The 16,437-nt window shown below is 59.6% G+C and overlaps 1 protein-coding gene across 4 annotated transcripts; it reads right to left on the bottom strand.

Annotated features, from left to right (window-relative positions):
- Positions 1 to 147: 147 nt before the first annotated feature.
- Positions 148 to 16,433, bottom strand: ZNF444 (zinc finger protein 444). 4 transcript variants are annotated; one of them, XM_059152430.1, is made up of 5 exons: positions 16,293 to 16,433; positions 11,673 to 11,850; positions 10,638 to 10,964; positions 3,283 to 3,367; positions 148 to 1,396 (listed from the first exon to the last, which is right to left on the bottom strand). In XM_059152430.1, exons 2-5 carry the CDS (start codon positions 11,673 to 11,675, stop codon positions 804 to 806), a joined length of 1,008 nt encoding a protein of 335 aa, XP_059008413.1. In that variant the 5' UTR covers positions 11,676 to 11,850; positions 16,293 to 16,433; the 3' UTR covers positions 148 to 803. The 4 variants fall into 4 exon arrangements, with proteins under 4 accessions (XP_059008413.1, XP_059008415.1, XP_059008414.1 ...); XM_059152432.1 differs by having other exon boundaries at positions 11,673 to 11,749; positions 16,293 to 16,431; XM_059152431.1 differs by having other exon boundaries at positions 11,673 to 11,821; positions 16,293 to 16,401.
- Between the last annotated feature and the right edge of the window lie 4 nt (positions 16,434 to 16,437).

Consider the following 16,437-nt stretch of genomic DNA (forward strand, 5'->3'; position numbering starts at 1 on the left):
ATGAACGTATGAACCACTGCTGTTTACAGATGTGGACACCGAAACCCACAGTGGGTATGAAAGCTGAGCAGCCAGGAAGCCACAGGCCGAGATTAGAACCCAAGAGGGTCTGTCGCCAAGCCAGTCCCTCCATTGAGCATCGTTCTGGCTCTAAGGACGGCAGTGGAGACACCTGCTCCTGGGCCCCCAGGGAGCTGGATGAAACCCATCTCTGAGAGGCTCCTCTCCAGGCTCAAGGATGAGGAACTGATGCCCAAGGTCCCCCCAGAACACGGGCTTTGGAGGTGAGGCCCACCTTCACAGAACCCGGGACTGCCTGGGCACCTCTCATCAAGTAACTTTATTACTCTCCAAATGGTGAACTGTGGTCTCCGCGATGCTTCCCTGGAGCGGGCATCGCTGTCCATCACGCACCCTCCCAGCCGCAGAGAGGGGCGAGCCCAAGGAGCCCACGAGCAGAGCCCAGTCCATCCTGTCAGAACCATCACCCCTTCCCCCTCCCACCCTCGCCCCGTGGGGAGGGGTCTCCTTCCTCCAGCCTCCTCTGGATCAGGGGCCCGCGCTCCTCTCTTGGGCTCAGGCCAGCCTCGCTGGGCACCCACACGGCAGGTGGAGAGGACGGGGAGGGGGGCGGAGGGGCTCGCGGGCGCACCTGCACGGAGTGGGACAGCCTGGCAGGCCGTGACAACCCGATAGGGCCGTGTGGCCCGGGACAAGAGTAGAGGAAACAGGTTCCGACTGGAGCCGGCGCAGGAGCAGGGGGCTGCAGGCCGGGAGGGGCTGGGCGGCAGGCGCGGCGGCTGCTACCCCAGTGGCCAGGCCGGGAAGGGGCCCCCGCTGCCAGGGCCCGCCGCCGCGCCCGCGCTGCCTGCCGCGCGGCCGTGGATGCGCTGGTGGCGCAGCACGTGCTCGCGGCGCCCGAAACCCTTGCCGCACTGCCAGCAGGCGAACGGCCGCGCCCCCGAGTGTGTCTTGCGGTGGCGCACCAGGTGCTCGCGCCAGTAGAAGGTCTTGCCGCACTCGCAGCAGGCGTGCGGCTTCTCGCGCGCAGGCAGCGGGCGCAGGGCCGGCCCGGGGCCGCCGGGGTGCGTTCCGCGGTGGCGCCGCAGGTGCTCCTTGCGCCGAAAGGCCTTGCCGCACTCGGGGCAGGCGTGCGGTTTCTCGGCCGAGTGGCTCTGCCGGTGGCGCAGCAGGTGCGCGGGTTTCAGGGCGACCTTGCCGCACTCGGGGCAGGAGGTGGTGCCCGGGGCGGCCGCCGCCGCCGCCAGGAAGGGGGGCAGGCCGGGCGCAGGCGGCGCCGCGGGGGCCGGTGGAGGGCTGCCTGGCTCCTGCTTGTAGGGGCGCGTGGCCTGGGCGTCCCCCGTCGCCAGCATCTCCACCCCGGGGGCCGCATCTCCTGCCGGACAAAGGCAGAGTGAGGGCGGGGTGGTGCAGGGCACAGTGTGGGGGACAGGCCGGGGGGCGGGGGGTGGGGGGGTAGGGGTCGGGCCTGTACCAGGAAGGGCCCTGCCCGGGCAAAGCTTAATGCCAGGAAACCATGGGGGCCGGGGTAGGGCTGATGGGTCGCGGGGACCCCGCACAGTGCAGTCAGTGCCCAACAAACGGAGGCGCCGTGCGGGCACGGCTGAGCGGGAGGAGAGGGAATGCGGATGCAGATGAGCCGCGTGTCCGGGAGCGTCAGTGGGTGGATGGTGCAGGAGCTGGCGAGGGGGAGGGGTGGGGGGGGCGGGGCGGGCAGACAGATGGACAGTGGGTCGCCAGGGTGGCTCAGTCCTTTAAGCATCCGCCTTCCCCTTGGGTCATGACCTCATATCCTAGGACTGAGCCCCCCTTTGGGGGCGGGGTCCCTGCTCAGCCGGGAGTCTGCTCCGCCCACCCCCCCCCCCCCCCCCCCCCGCCATGCTCTCTCTTTCACTAAAACCTTTTTAAAAAAGATTCCTGGGGCACCTGGATGGCTCAGTCACCAGGTGTCTGCCTTCAGCTCAAGTCATGATTCCTAGGGTCATGAAATCCAGCTCTGCATCAGGCTCCCTGCTCAGTGGGGAGTCTGCTTCTCCCTCTCCCACTCCCCTCTTTCCCTATCTCTGTCAAATAAATAAAATCTTTCTAAAAAAAAATTTTTTTTAAGTTCCTGGTTTAAAGTAACAGATGGAGGGGCGCCTGGGTGGCTCAGTGGGTTAAGCCTCTGCCTTTGGCTCAGGTCATGATCCCAGGGTCCTGGGATGGAGCCCTGCATTGGGCTCTCGGCTCAGCAGGGAGCCTGCTTCCTCCTCTCTCTCTGCCTGCCTTTCTGCCTACTCTGCCTGTCAAATTAAAAAAAAAAAAAATCTTGAGAAATAAAGTAACAGATGGACAATGGAGAGAGGGAGGGATGGACAGCAGGTGGGGGGGTAGGGGTGGATGGAGGAGAGGGGACAGTAGGGAGACAGAGGCGTGAAAGAGCAGGCAGGCTGGCCACACGATGTGTGATGTGTGGCGTGAGTAGGGATCTGGGGAAACGGATGGGCGGATAAGTCGGGGGACAGGTGAACCTCACACTTCCTTTCTCCAGGTTTTTAAACTGCCCTATGGAGTTCTGGGGGGATAAGCTCCAGCTCATGATCCAATTTACAAGAATGACCCCAGTGCAACTGCGAAGTATGAAGCTCCTGCTCCCATCCACACGCTTCCTCCACACCAGCCACCAGCTCCTACGCCCGGTGTCCTGGCCGTCTTTCCCGGGTGCAGAAAAACCTCCCGTCAGGGGCAGAGGCCACCGTCCCTACCCTGGCTCTGGCCCTGACTTGCTATGTGGCCTCAGGCAAGCTGCTTGAGCTCCTTGGACCTTGGGTTTCCAGTCTGCTGGGCATCGGCTCCCAGAGGGCAGCGTGTACCCAGCAGGCCAGCCAGAGGTGGGGTCGGCTTGGTGCACTGCAATGTGCTTAAAAATGTGAAAAATGTGTGAAAATCAGGCATGTCATAAAAACCCAAACTGTGGACTTTTCTTGAGGACTAGTCTGCTGATATACTGGGTGAGAGTCCCAGGTGGCAACACAGGTAGCAAGAGAGCTGGCAGAACGGTGCCCGGCACACACGCCCAGCTGGGACGCATGGTTAGGCACCGGCTATACCGTCAGGCACACGCTATCGCCGTGCCCTCTGTGAGGGCGTGTCTGACCCATTTCCAGCCCCGGTGCCCAGCTCAGGGCCTGGCACATGGCAGGGTCACCAGGAATGTTCACTGAGAAAATGAATGATGAGGAGGGGGACCCCCTCAGGGTGGGGGAGGGGTGAGCTACTCACCTAAGGGCATCATCCCAACATCATCCTTTCCAGTGCTCACTCCAGAGCCTTCTGTCACATCCTGAGGTACCCTCACTGCTGGTCCCTGGAATGAGAGATACCACACTCAGAAATGAGAAACCACAGTGACAGGCTCTACTTTTTCTCCCCTGCAAACCCCACTACGTTGTCATCAAGCCCTACCACGTGCTCTGGGAGAAGCTGGCCACCAGGCCTCTGGCTGGTTACCAGGTGAGGGACCATCTGGGGACCAGATCCCCCAGCCCCCAGCTAACCCCCTCATGAGTCCCTGAGTCAGATCTGCCCCAAATTCCTGACCCACAGAAACTGTGAGACAACAAGCATTCGTTGTGAAAAGCCTCTAAGTCTGGGGTGACTTGCAAAGGACAACTGACACAGCAGCTTTAAATCCTACCTTAGCTTCACAATTCCTGCCCTCTGGATAAAGTGCAAACCAAACTCCTTGACAAAATACACAAGAAAAACACATAAGCTATCTCTAACTCAGGAAAAAAATAAAGCTCAGGAATGGAACTTTTCCCTGATCAAATGGTAGATCACTTCTGAGCAGACAGTGTCAGTCAGGAACATGAAAGGTTACTGAAAATGTTTTAGACTATTCTATGTTTCAGACATATTTTATGTTCATATTCTTCACGCTATTGTCATTGTTCTTAAGCCCTTGTCCCCAAAGAACAGATCAGAATCTTGGTGCCAACAAAGGAGAGCTGACTCCTGAGTTCCACACACCCAACTTCCTTCTCATATTTACTTCTTTTAAATGCAACGCTTAGGGTGGAAGTCAGTGATGCCTAAATTTCTATCAGCTAGCAAGACGACTCTGCAGGGAGCTTCTGGAGCTTTTCCCAAACGTGCATTGTCTGGGACCTGTGAATGCCCACGTTGTCTGGTGGCGGCAGGATGAATACTTTGTGTGGTCACCTCTTTGCTCCAGCAGGCTGTAAGCGGATTCCTGACCACTCGCGTGGCTCAGGCTGTTATGGTGCCACAGGTGCTGACCCGCTACTTGCTTCTGCTGTGGCCCACAGGCCAGCGTGCCCTGCCACCTCCTCCTCCAGCCCCACCTCTGGCCAGGTCCCGTTCCGAAAGTCCACAGTAGAAAGCTAATGATGCCCCAAGCATGCCAGATTCTCTCAAACCTCCACTCTTCGGCATACTCTTCTCCCTCTCCCTGTCTGCCTCCGACATGTCCTTCCAGACTTGACTGAGCCCCCATCGCTGCTACCACACAAACGTTTATCAGCCTCTGTTACTTAAGAACGGTCCCTATCCTGCTACCTGTCACACTATACTATTCAACATGGAGGTTATATGGATGCACATTACAAATGCATATATTTAGGGGTGCCTGGGTGGCTCAGTCATTAAGAGTCTGCCTTTGGCTCAAGTCATGATCCCAGGGTCCTGGGATTGAGTCCCACATTGGGCTGCCTGCTTGGTGGGAAGCCTGCTTCTCCTTCTCCCATTCCCTCTGGTTGTGTTCCCTCTCTCACTGTGTTTCTATCAAATAAATAAAATCTTTAAAAAAATAAAAGATTAAAAGAATGCATATACTTAAAGTACACGACCCAGTGAATTTCAACACGTACACGCTCCCGCAACTGCCATCAGCGCCGAGATGGTAAGCATATCAGCCCCTGAAAGTTTCCTCGTACCTCTCCGCAGCACTAATCAGCAAACCCTGATGCACGCTTCCCGTCACTCCAGAGCTGTTTTCATGTTCTAGAAACTTCATACGTAGAACCACAAAGTACACAGGTACCCTTGTTCTTGGCGGGGCGGGGGGGGGGGGGGAGTCTTTCATGTGGTACCATTATTTGGAGATTGAGGATGCTGGCCAACAGTTCTCTTTCTCGCAGCATCCTTGGTTTGGCCCGCAGAAGGAGCTGGGAAGTATACCTTCTTCAATTTTTGAAAAGTTTGTCTGGAGCTGGTATCACCTAGTCCTGATATATTCAGGAGACCTCCCGACAGCCACCTGAACTGCCACCGGCATTTCTATGCCTCTGCTGCCCATCTGCTCCCACAGAGTGTGCGCTTCAGGAGGGGAGGGCCTGGCCCACCTGCCTTCTGTGTATCCTGGTGCCAGTCCTTTTAATAACTGTCGCAAGGCATGACTCACCTGCAGAATTCACCTACTGAGAATACAATCCCGTGGGCTTTAGCACACTCACAGGCATACGACCACCCCCGGTTCTAGGATATTTTCATCTCCCACAAACTAAACCACAGACCTAGTAGCAGTTGCTCAGGTTCCCTGCCCCAGCCCCAGGGAACCCGCAGGCTTGCGTCTCTGGGTCTGCCTGTTCTGGAAGCTACATTGATGGAATCTTGCGGTCTACAGCCCCTTCTCATAGGCTCCCTCCCCCTTCCGCATCACATCTCGGACAGTCACTCCAGCTGGCGTGGGTGGCTGAGCAGCGTCCGCTCGCGAGGCTGGACTGTGCTGCTTCTCCATCCCAGCGGGCACCTGGGGCACTTCCACTGTTTGCCTATTACAGAGCCTGCCGCCCGGCTGCCGCATCACTCGCATCAGAGACAGATGTTTGTAGGCTCGTATGCCAGGTGGGGACTATGGGCTCACAGGGTGGCTGTTGTTTAACCTTCACAGGCACTGCCAGACCTGTCCCGGGGCACATTCCCGCCACCATGGAAGAGGGCTGGGCTCTGACTCCCGGTGCCTCTTCTCAGTAGGCGCCAAGCAAGTGAGCGATGGGTGGGGGAAAGGGTAAGGGTCAAACCGTCTGCCTCTGCTCTGATGAAGAAACAGTTCCTAAAGAACAGGGTAAAGTTAAGTGGGTACCGAGGTGTGGAGTCAGGATCCAGCATGAGGCTCACTAGGTCCCTAGGTGCCTCCAGCCACAGACCTGCCTGTGGGACCCTGAGCATGTTACCTCCCACCCTGGGGTCAGGGCGGAGGGGCTGAAGTGGCGCTCGGTCTCACCCCAGGTCCTGACCTGGACTGGCACGGCACAGCCGCCCGGGAGCGGGATATGGGCCAGATGCCTGCCCCGCCAGCCTCTGCTGCAGCTGCGTCAGCCCGCCCGCCCTCGAGCATAGCCCAGGAGCCCAGGAGAGCCAGCAGGCTGTCCTGGTGATTCTAGGGCACACACGTCCTCTGGATGGCCTAGGGCTCTCTGGTTTGGGGTCCCAGGCATGGGATGCTAGACTGTGCACAGAGCAAGACACCCAGGCAGAAGAGCCGTGGGGATGAGGCTTGGGCGCTGGAGCAGGCACTGGGGGCCCCGTCTCTGGGGTACAGCAAGCTTAGAAGCAGAATCTAGAGCCAGGGCCTGTGGGTTCCACTCCTCCCACTGTCCCCTACCTAGCCCCGTGACCTCCGGCCAGTTGCTGACTTCTCTGGGATGCGTGCCATCACCCGGGAGACAGGGTAACACTGTGAGGTACTGACCCCTCAGGGTTGGGTGGAGACAGGCAGGCTGGGCTAACAGCGGGTTTCATGGGGGCCTCTTAGCCTCCAGGGGGCTGGAGACCAGCGTCCGCCTTGTGGCTGTACAGCTGACCTCCAGTAAAAAGCCTGGACACCAAGCTTGGGAGCCTCCCTCGTCAGCACAGTGCTGTCCCCACGGCACCCCTGGGACAGCAGCTTTCCTGGACCCAGCCCTGAGGGTCTCTTGTCTTTTCATTGAAACAAGTCAGAACCGGGAGCACCCCAGCTCTCGTCAAGTCCTGAGTCCTTCTCAGGAATTACTGAACCCAAGTTGGCCCTGGGGAGCCCTGAACCTGCAGGTGGTATCAGGGCAAGGGGTCCTCGGGGAAGCCCTGAGCGCCGCACACGGAGCTGCCCAGTGGCCAGCACTGCTCGCCTGCGGCAGCAAGGACACTTGGGTTCAAGACTGCACTTCCTACCCTGCAGGTCCACCAGGTGGGGGGGCGCAGGGAGCAAAGGCAGGAGGCCCGACCACAGGGTCCCGAAGGGTCCCGCAGGCCACTGCCGGGGCGGGGGGTGTCTTTCTCCCATAGCTTCGCCCTCTGGCCCAAGATGCACAGGCTCAGCAAGCCCTGTGGCCCGCCTTCAACTCTCGGGGCCGCAGCTGGCCTGCCCTCCTGCACACGGGCCCTGCCAGCCTCTCCCCTGCCAGCTGTCCCTGTTCTCTTCCTCCTTGGTCCCAGAACTCCCTGAGCGCTGACCAGGAGGCCCAGGCCAGCGGGCGTTTCCTGTTGTGACTGACTGCAACCCGGGCTCTCCCCGCCTTCCGCCCACCGGCTTTCCTTTGGGTTTCCTGGGCTGGCTGGGGTGGACCCCTGGCTATTGTGTGCCTGCCACCGGAAGCGGGGGGGTGGGGGACTGGGGGGGCTGGGCGTGGCCAGTTCAGTCCCGCCCGGCCGTCTCCCCTCACCTGTGGCATGGACCAGGCTCTCGCTCCACAGATGTGACCCGCACTGCGCACTGCGCACTGCCCACTGCACCAACGGAGGCGGCCTGGGGGGTCACCCTCCGCTCCCCGGCAAGCCCCTTTCCGAGCACCCACCGCGTACAGAACTGAAGGCACCAAGGACACAGCCGTGAACGGGGCAGACATGGCCCCTGCACTCAAGGACCCACGCTCTAGTCACTGCCACATGCGTCACACCACCAAGGGATTTCCACGAGGCTGGCTCGGCCAGGCAGGAATTTCCCTCGGCCCCTGGGGATCCCAGCAGCCAAGAAAAGTCCTCAGAACCACAGAGGCCCAAACGCTGCCGGTGGCCATGCCAAGTGCCACCGCCACCTCAAGAAGTAGCTGGGAGGCTTCTTCTAGAATCAAACACACCCTCCGCAAAACCCAGCCCTTGCACTCCAGCCACCCCTCCAGACAAAGAGCACTTGTGCCCACATGGACAAACACAGCTCGGTCCTTATGGCAGCTGCACTCAAAACCACCCAGCACTGGAGACCACTTCTGGGTCCTTGAGTAGGGGAGGGACAGAGAAGCTGGCGTGTCCCCACCACGGCGCGAGAAAGGAACCACCCACCAACCCACACGACTGCATGCGTTAGCCTCAAAGGCACGGTGCGGAGCGAAGCCACAGCTCGCACACGGAGCTCCTCTCTGGGTTTCCCCAGGTGACGCACCGCACGTTGGCGGCCCGTGGGGCCCTGCAGTGCCAGCACAGGTCCCTGTCCTGACTCCCCATCCCCACCACCAAAAAGTTAAAAGTACATGGAAGCCAAGCACCTGGCTGGCTCAACAGCTGAGTGTCTGCTCAGGTCACGATCCCAGGCTTCTGGGATGGAATCCCTCCTCTTCCGTCCCTCTGTCCATCCATCTGTCCATCAGGCTCCCTGCTCAGCGGGGAGCCTGCTTCTCCCACTCCCTCTGCCCTTCCCTCACTTACACGCCCTCTTTCCTAAATAAAATCTTAAACAAAAGCAGCCCACGGAGGCGGTGGCACCTGCAGCCGGTGGTAACAGCAAGCTCCGCGCCTGAGGGAGGCCCGGGAGCAGGGCTCTTTGGAGCTCCTGGGGGCCCTGGCAGCCGGGTCTGGGGCCACACCAGGGAAGGCTCTGCCCGCACACGGAGGACCCTGGCCCCATAGACACCCTCGTCCCAAACACATTTCCGGGACTCCAGCTTTCTGGGTCCCTCTGCCACAGTCTGAGGGCAAAGGCCTGATGCCAGGCAACCATCGCTCTTCATGCCTTTGCTTTAAACAGCTGTCCGTCCCACAGCAATGGGGAAGCAGCATCCAGGGGCCAGGGATGGTGCGGCGTGACCCCACGGAACAGCATCACCCCGTCCAGCGATGCTCTGCCTGGCTCCCCGCCCGAGGCTGTTCTCTTACCAGAGGAGGAGAAGGACGCCCCGGCAGACAGGGAAGCTGTCAGAGCATCCCCGGGAACCATGGCTCGGCGAGACTCTGACACCCTTTCCACACCCTTTCCGACTCCTCAGGCACCCACCTGCATCCGCGGCGGACACAACGGACTCTGCTCCCCGGGCTTGGGATGCTGACGTGTGGGGACAGCCCCAGCATCATGGGAAGAGTCGGGGTAAGGAAAGGACATGGCCTTGGAAGCGGAGGCTGAGCAAGGCCCAGGGATGGAGCCCTCCCTGGGCTCCAAGTGGTTCTGATGGCCACTTGGCATGGCCACTGGCAGCGTGCGGGCCTCCATGGTTCTGAGGACTGTTCTTGGCTGCTGGGATCCCCGGGGGCCGAGGGAAATCCCTGCCTGGCCGAGCGGGTGGTGACCCCAGCCTGGGACCCCGTGCTGCACACACTCCGGGATGCCAGCTTAGCCGCCTCGCACACCACTGCCAAGACACTAAGAGCTTGGACACACTGAGTTCAATAATTAAATCCTCTGTTCCTTTCTACTCTTTCTATTATGCTACTGGATGGTTCAGGACTACATACAGGCTCACGGACTACTGCTCCCCGGACAGCGTGGCTCTAAACCGGGGGTCTGCAGGCTGTTCCTGTGACGGACCAGGAGTAAGGGTTTCCAGCTTTTTACGGGCCATCGGTCTGTGTCCGCACTGCCCCGCTCAGGCCTTGTGGCAAAAGAGCCACAGGAATCGTGTAGACAGATAGGCCTGGCTGTGCCCCTCTCCACAAAGCTAGAGGGCAGGGGGCAAGCCTGGTCCATAGGCTCCGGTCGGATGACCCCATCTCAGTAAAGCATCTGGTCTCCCACAAAGAGAGGGCTGGCGTCTGCTCTCAGCCACCAGGTGGTGACCTGTAAGGCCTGGGGGCACCCTGCCTGACACAAGTGTCTGCGTGCCTGGTGGCCTTGGGCCACACTGGACAGTCCCACGGTACAGTTTGTATCAGAGACTTCCAGACACCCAGGGTCTGCCCGGCCTCCACAGGGGCTGGAGGGGACAAGGATCAGGCCCGCACACTGGGGCCCAGCAAACTCCGGGCACCGAGGCTCAGGGAGCCACCCCGGCTGGTGACACTGCAGGCACAAGTCACACACCATGGCCGGGAGGACTTCAGGCTGTCCATGCACCCCTGTGAGAGGGCGGCCGGAGGCTCTGGGCCAGGGCTGGGGCCCTGCAGCTCCTTCCTCCGCCGACCCAATCTGTGCCCCTCGGCCATGACAAACCCCAGTGTGAGGGAGGAGACGGCTTTTGGGTGGCTCTGAATCCTTTCCCTGAATGCAACTGGAGAGCAGTCCCGGAGACCCCCAAAGGTGCCGTGAGAGTCAGAGGGAGGGCAGTCTTGGGGACCCCTCTGCACGCACACACCCGCCCCAAAGCCTCCCGCTCTCCCTTGTGCCCCTTGTGCCCCGAGGCCGGGCAAAGAGGGGGAGGCCGATCTCCAGTCAGGTGAGGGGAAAGCTGGTCCTCCCACTCCACCCCAGCCCCCGCCAGCCCCGCGCTCACCCAGAGCTCCTCCAGCAGGGCCACGGCCTCCTCCCCGCTCTGGGGCCGCCGGCTGCACACCCAGGCCTGGACGTCGGCGGGCAGTGCGCTCAGGAACTGCTCCAGCACCAGCAGCTCCAGCATCTGCTCCTTGGTGTGCAGCTCGGGCCGCAGCCAGTCTCGGCACAAGGTGCGCAGCAGCCCCAGCGCCTCGCGGGGGCCTGGCGCATCGCCCAGGTGGAAGTGGCGAAAGCGGTGCCACGGCGAGTCCAGGGTCAGGCCCTCGGCCGTCTGGCCTTCCTGCTTCACGGGCTGGGGAGACAGGACCTCCATGGGGGTCTGTGAGTCCTGCGGGGACAGCACAGTCAGAACCCAACTCAGTGATGCAGGAAACCACCGCCTCCCGCCGGCTGCACCCCAAGCACACCCAGGTGGGAACCGAGGGACCTGGAGTAAGTGGTGGTGCCTCTCTGCACCTCAGTTTCCCCTCCAAGGCTGAGGGTGAGTGCCTGAGAAGGAAGGTCCTGGAGGAGGGGAGATGGGACCCTGTCCAGGGACAGCACGGGCTCTGGCCCTGTCTCTGCTCCTTCCCTGCAGGTGACCGCAGGCCCCACTGCCCCTCAGTCTCCTCCCTCGGCTTTGTGTGATGAGCGAACACACAGACAGCCGGGAACAGCACGGCCCGGCCGGGCTCAGAAAGCCCGCAGCTCTCGCCAGCACCATCGCCACCGTGACTGCTTGCCTGATGACACACAGACCCTGCGCCCCCCTGCAGCACGGGCTCTAGCATACCCGCTCCAAAGCTACCCCCCCCACCGCTTCCTTATTCACATCCCCAAACCCACACCTAGCTCTAACCCAGCACCCCGGTGTCCGGAGGTGGGTTTGGATGAAGCTGGCACAAGCTTCTGTTAGAAGACACGGGGGCTCTAACGGGCAGCTGGGGCTCCCAAGATGGCGCTGTCCGCTCGGAACTGCTGGGAACAAGCTTACACGTTCTCACCACAGCAAGGACAAGGCTGACGACGTGAGTTGACAGATGTGAACCGCACTCACCATGGCGACCGCGTCACAACGTACCCACGTCAGATGGTCCCGGGGTAACTGAACACAACGCTCTATGTTGATGACGTCTCAGTAAAAACGGAGAAAGAGATGAAGAGAAGCCATGAGGCTGGGGTCCGAATACGAGGGGATCGGTGCCACTAGAGGAACAGACATCCCTGGACGTGCTCTGCCACATGAGGAGACAAGCAAGCTGCCCCCACAGCCCAGACACAAATCTGCCTGCACCCGACCTTGGACTCCAGCCCCAGAACTGAGAGAAATCAGTGTCTGTTGCTGAGGCGCCCATTCAGTATTCCCATGGCTGCCCACGCCATCCGACACATGGATGGGCCCCCAGTCATGTCCAGGGATTGGGAAAAGAGGCGGACTCTGGGACTTGGCCCACATCCACTCTCCCCTTCCTCCTATGTGCAATACCCCCACCCTCCAAGGAAGCCGTGTGCCCTCCACTTCCTCTTCCCTGTTCCCGAAGGAGGGGACCCAGACACGGCAGCGTCTCCACCGGGAGACAGCTGGGAATGTCTGGAGACTTTTGACTGCTGGATGGGGGTAGGGGAATGGGGCTGTGAGTGTCCAGCAGTGGGGAGGCAGCTGGTGGTCCTAAGGCCCACAGGGCAGCCCCATGGCACAGAATGGTCCAGCCCCGAATGTCGACAGCATTAAGACTGAAAGACTCCGGGCTAGAAGAGAGATCCTCCTGTGGTCCAGGGACCCCCAGGGTACAGCAAGGTCAGAACTGTTCCATCATGACGGTAAGATGGTATCTGAGGGTGCGCCGGGGTCTTCCACAGGCTGCACACACACAGGCCGAATGGAGAAGCCATCTTCTTTCAAGTCAGGGATTGGAGATATTTGCAGAAAAACAAGGCCATGTTTCCAATTTTTTGTTTTGGAAAACACAGTTATTTTCCATTAAAAAAAAGGTTATTTATGTCAACATATGAAATGTTGATTACTTCTATTCTTATAGGCATTATTAGTAAATACTTTGAAATTTCTTTGGCCTTTGCTTTAATAGGATACATACCCACAAACACAACTGCTACTGATAAAGATAGTTCGGGATCTCCAGTAACTTTTAAGAATGTAAAGGGGCCCCGAGATCACGACACTTGAGAACCACTAGGACTGGGTCAGCAAACAGCCGCCTGTGGGCCAGATCTGGCCTGCAGCCCATCTTTCCTTTTGTTTTGTTTTTTAAGATTTTATCTTTTGGTTGTGGGGCTTGAACCTACAACCCCAAGATCAAGAGTCGCATGCTCTACCAAGTGGGCCAGCCAGTTGCCTCTTTCTTTTTTAAAAATTTTTAGAAGATTTCTTATTGATTTATTTGAGAGAGAGAGAGGTAGCAAGAGAAAAAGCAGGAAGCAAGGGGGAGAGAGAGAAGCAGGCTCCGCTGAGCAGGGAGCCAAAAATGGGGCTCTATCCCAGGACCCCGGGTTCACAACCTGAGCCAAAGGGAGACCCTTAACTGACTGAGCCATCCAAGCACCCGCTTTTTTTTTTTTTTTTTTCCATAAAGTTTTATTGGTACATGGCCAAGCCTACTTGCTCGGGCACCATCCCTGGCTGCTTCTGAGCTCGGAAGACAGAGCTACGGACATCTGGCAGACTTTAGAGCTGCAAAGCTGACACGTGGCTAAAGCTATCTACTGTCTGGCTCTTCCAGAAAAAGTTTGCCAACTCCTGATGGTGGGAGACCAACACAGAAGGCATCCTGGATGGCCCCGTGGGTATCGGCACTGACCCACGTCGTAACACCCTGCACTGTCAGGAAACCAGTTTTTCTACTGGGCTTGAGCCACTGTGTTTCAGGGCCGCGTTGCTGCAGTAGCTTGCTCCTGATCAGGACTACAGAACAGCTCTCGCGACCCAAGGCAGGAGGCAGATGAGGGCTCTGACCAGTGAGAGTCAAGAGAAGGTCTGCATTTGAACAACTTTCCTCATGATGAGAAACTCCTGTGGCCACCCTCATTTTGCAGCAAAGGAGGTCGAGACAGGAATCCTTGGCTCTGGGACACAGGCTCTGTGTGGCTGGGCTGAAAGGTCCCCAGGGTAGCCCAAGTCCAAAGCCCTGGCTCTTAAGTATTACGCACTGACCATGGACATCATCTCACTGTTGGGCCAGCCACCACACCCTCCCACATCATCTCCCTGCTCCTGAACCTGCCACCCTAGATGCAAATCATCCCACAACAATCAGAAGCGGTTTTTTTCCCTCAACACAAATCACATTATGTCACTTCCCCACTCAAAACCCCCTGGCTGCTTCCTTGCTACAGAAGGTCTCCCATCTGCCTACTTTTCTTATCTCTCACTGTTTTATCCCTGGCTCTCTCTACTCCAGCCACACCAGCTCCTGGATTATATTCTCAGACTCAACGCTAGTCCTACCCCAGGGCCTTTGTACCTGCTCTTCCCCCCTTTACTCAGCTGACTCCTTCTCTTTTTTGAGGCCTCCATGCAATTTCCCCTACTCAGAGAGCCTCCTCAAGCTGTCTGATTAATACAGCATCCACACACCCTACCCTGCAGTTACTATCCCGTCACCTTTACTAACTTCCTTTAGTGTTTAACAAGACAAGGGCTTTCTTTGTGTGCTATCTTCCTTCGTGAGAACTGACGCTTTAGGAGAGCAAGAGAACACATTCACAGAGCCCAGCGTGCTGGCTGGCACTCAAAGAAAATTTATGGGATGATCAGTGCTATGGGATTTTAGTATTATTGCCTCCATTTTGCCAATGGAGAAGATAAAGACACTTGCCTAAAGTCACTCAGCTAATAAGTCACAGAGCCTAAACTCACACCCCTGTCTGCCTGGTCCACAGCCAGCCTGCAACATCACCTCCCGCCCACCCATCTCTCCATTCAAGGGCTGGTGAGCCTGGGGTGGCAGGGAAGGCTTCCCAGAAGACCCAGGCCAGAGCTGAGACTCCAAAGACACAGAGAAGCCTGCTTGCTCTGAGACAGATCCCCCTGGATTGGACTGGAATCTGACCTGAGAGAGCCAGGGCTCAGGCATCATGCTGAAGGGTCCTGCAGTCTTGGGGGGAGGGGGCTCACGGGTTAGCCACCAGCTGTCCACAGTGAGTGGAGAGCAGGGCCAGCTGGACCTTTCTCTGGGTCCTGGGGTCACCACCCAGGAAGCAGTAAGGAAGTTCGTTCCACCAGGTGAACCAATCCTTACCCTCCACTGCGGTCCAGTGCCTCCTGCCGCGGCCAGAGTGCTGTGCGCTACCCTGGAAGCCTCAGGAGACAGCTGCTGAGCAGGCTCGGCCTCACAATGCCCCACCCAAGCACCCCAACAGCCCTGCAGGTTGGGCACCACAATCAGAAGCCCACAAGATCACTCAGAGACAGGATTCAAACCTGGAACTGTGGGACCCCAGAGCCCATGCTGGTCGCACCCAGCACCTCTGCACAGCCCACTGGGTTAATCAAAGGGTTATGAGGTGGGCTCCGGGCCTTGGCTGCTTCCATTTCCAGCTCGGCCATTTATCCAGTGCCTGACCCTGGACCCCTGACTTGCCCTCTGTGGACTGAATTTCTCCACCTGGAAACCAGGACTGATAACAGCTCCTTCCCCACACGGGGTTGCCACGATCCTGACCGAGAAGTGGTCCAAGATCCAGTAAGCGCTCAGGGAAGACTTGAATGTCCACTGCAGGGTTTCCAAACCTCAGTACCAGTCCCACATGGGGCCCGATGCTTCTGTGATGTGGCCGCCGTCCCATGCCACGCGAAATGTCTGTCAGCATCCCCGAAACCAGCGGCCGTTTCCCCAAACCCCAGCTGTGACCGCCACACAGGTTTCCAGATACCGCTGTCTCCCCAGAGAAGCAGAACACGGGCTCCCAGCCCCGGGGCTGAGAGCCGCGGGCCCACGGGACATACTCGGGGCGCAAGGGCTCTGGGGCAAGCCCCAGCTCTGCAGCCGCCCAGCGGTCCGTGCTCACACACGGTACACGAGCACCTGTTACACGGGGTCCCCATCACCCGGGCTGTAAAATGGGCCGGAAAACCCGACAGGGGCGAGCGTCGCCGCGTGAGGGCGAGGGGCGAGGAAAACAGATGCGGAGCGCAGCGGCCGCGCCAGCAAGGGCTCGAGCACAGGGAGCCCCAGGCGCCGGCACCCACACCTCGCCAGCCTCAGAGGAGGGGGCCTGCAGGGTGACGGGAGTCGGCCGGGAGCAGCTCCCACAGACGAGCCCAGCTTGGAGCCCGGGCGAGCCGCGGGCCAACAGCCTCCCGCGCACCCGGACCCGACGCGGGCACCCAGCACGCGAGAGAAGAGCGCGGCGGGCGGCCTCAGCATCCGACGCCCCGCACCCCACCCCTCCCCCTTCGGGGCCCTCCCCCGCACCCCGCTTCTCCACTCCCGCCAGCGTTCCCCATCCCGCGGGGCCGCAGCCCTCTCCCACTTCCCGACCCTCCCCTGGCCCCTCCCCCTCCCGTTCCCGCTCCCATCCCCCCCACCTCCCGCTTCGCTCAGCCCCCCTCTTCTCCCCTCCCCCCGCTTCTCCACCCCTCGGTCCTCCGGCCTCCAGCCCCCCTCTCCCCAAAGCGCATCCAACCGCCCCCCTAACCCTCCCTGCCCACCTCGCTCACCTCAGTCTCCCAGACGATGCCCCCCAAGCCCCCTCACTCGTCGCACATGCGCACAAAGCTCACCGGGACTCCATGCCCCGGCAGGCTTTGCGCCAAACTCATCCGTCCCCTTCCCCCCAACACTCAGACACCTAGCCTTCCGTTC

The sequence above is a fragment of the Mustela lutreola genome, chromosome 16, assembly GCF_030435805.1.
Source record: "Mustela lutreola isolate mMusLut2 chromosome 16, mMusLut2.pri, whole genome shotgun sequence".
In the NCBI taxonomy this organism is placed as follows: Eukaryota; Metazoa; Chordata; class Mammalia; order Carnivora; family Mustelidae; genus Mustela; species Mustela lutreola.

Excerpts from the sequence above, each read along its gene's own strand:
- ZNF444 (XM_059152430.1), bottom strand. Across the intron at positions 3,368-10,637 it reads CCCTGCTGGAGGAGCTCTGG|GGACCAGCAGTGAGGGTACC; the intron begins GTGAGCGCGGGG and ends CTCTCATTCCAG. Across the intron at positions 1,397-3,282 it reads TGTTGGGATGATGCCCTTAG|GAGATGCGGCCCCCGGGGTG; the intron begins GTGAGTAGCTCA and ends TTTGTCCGGCAG.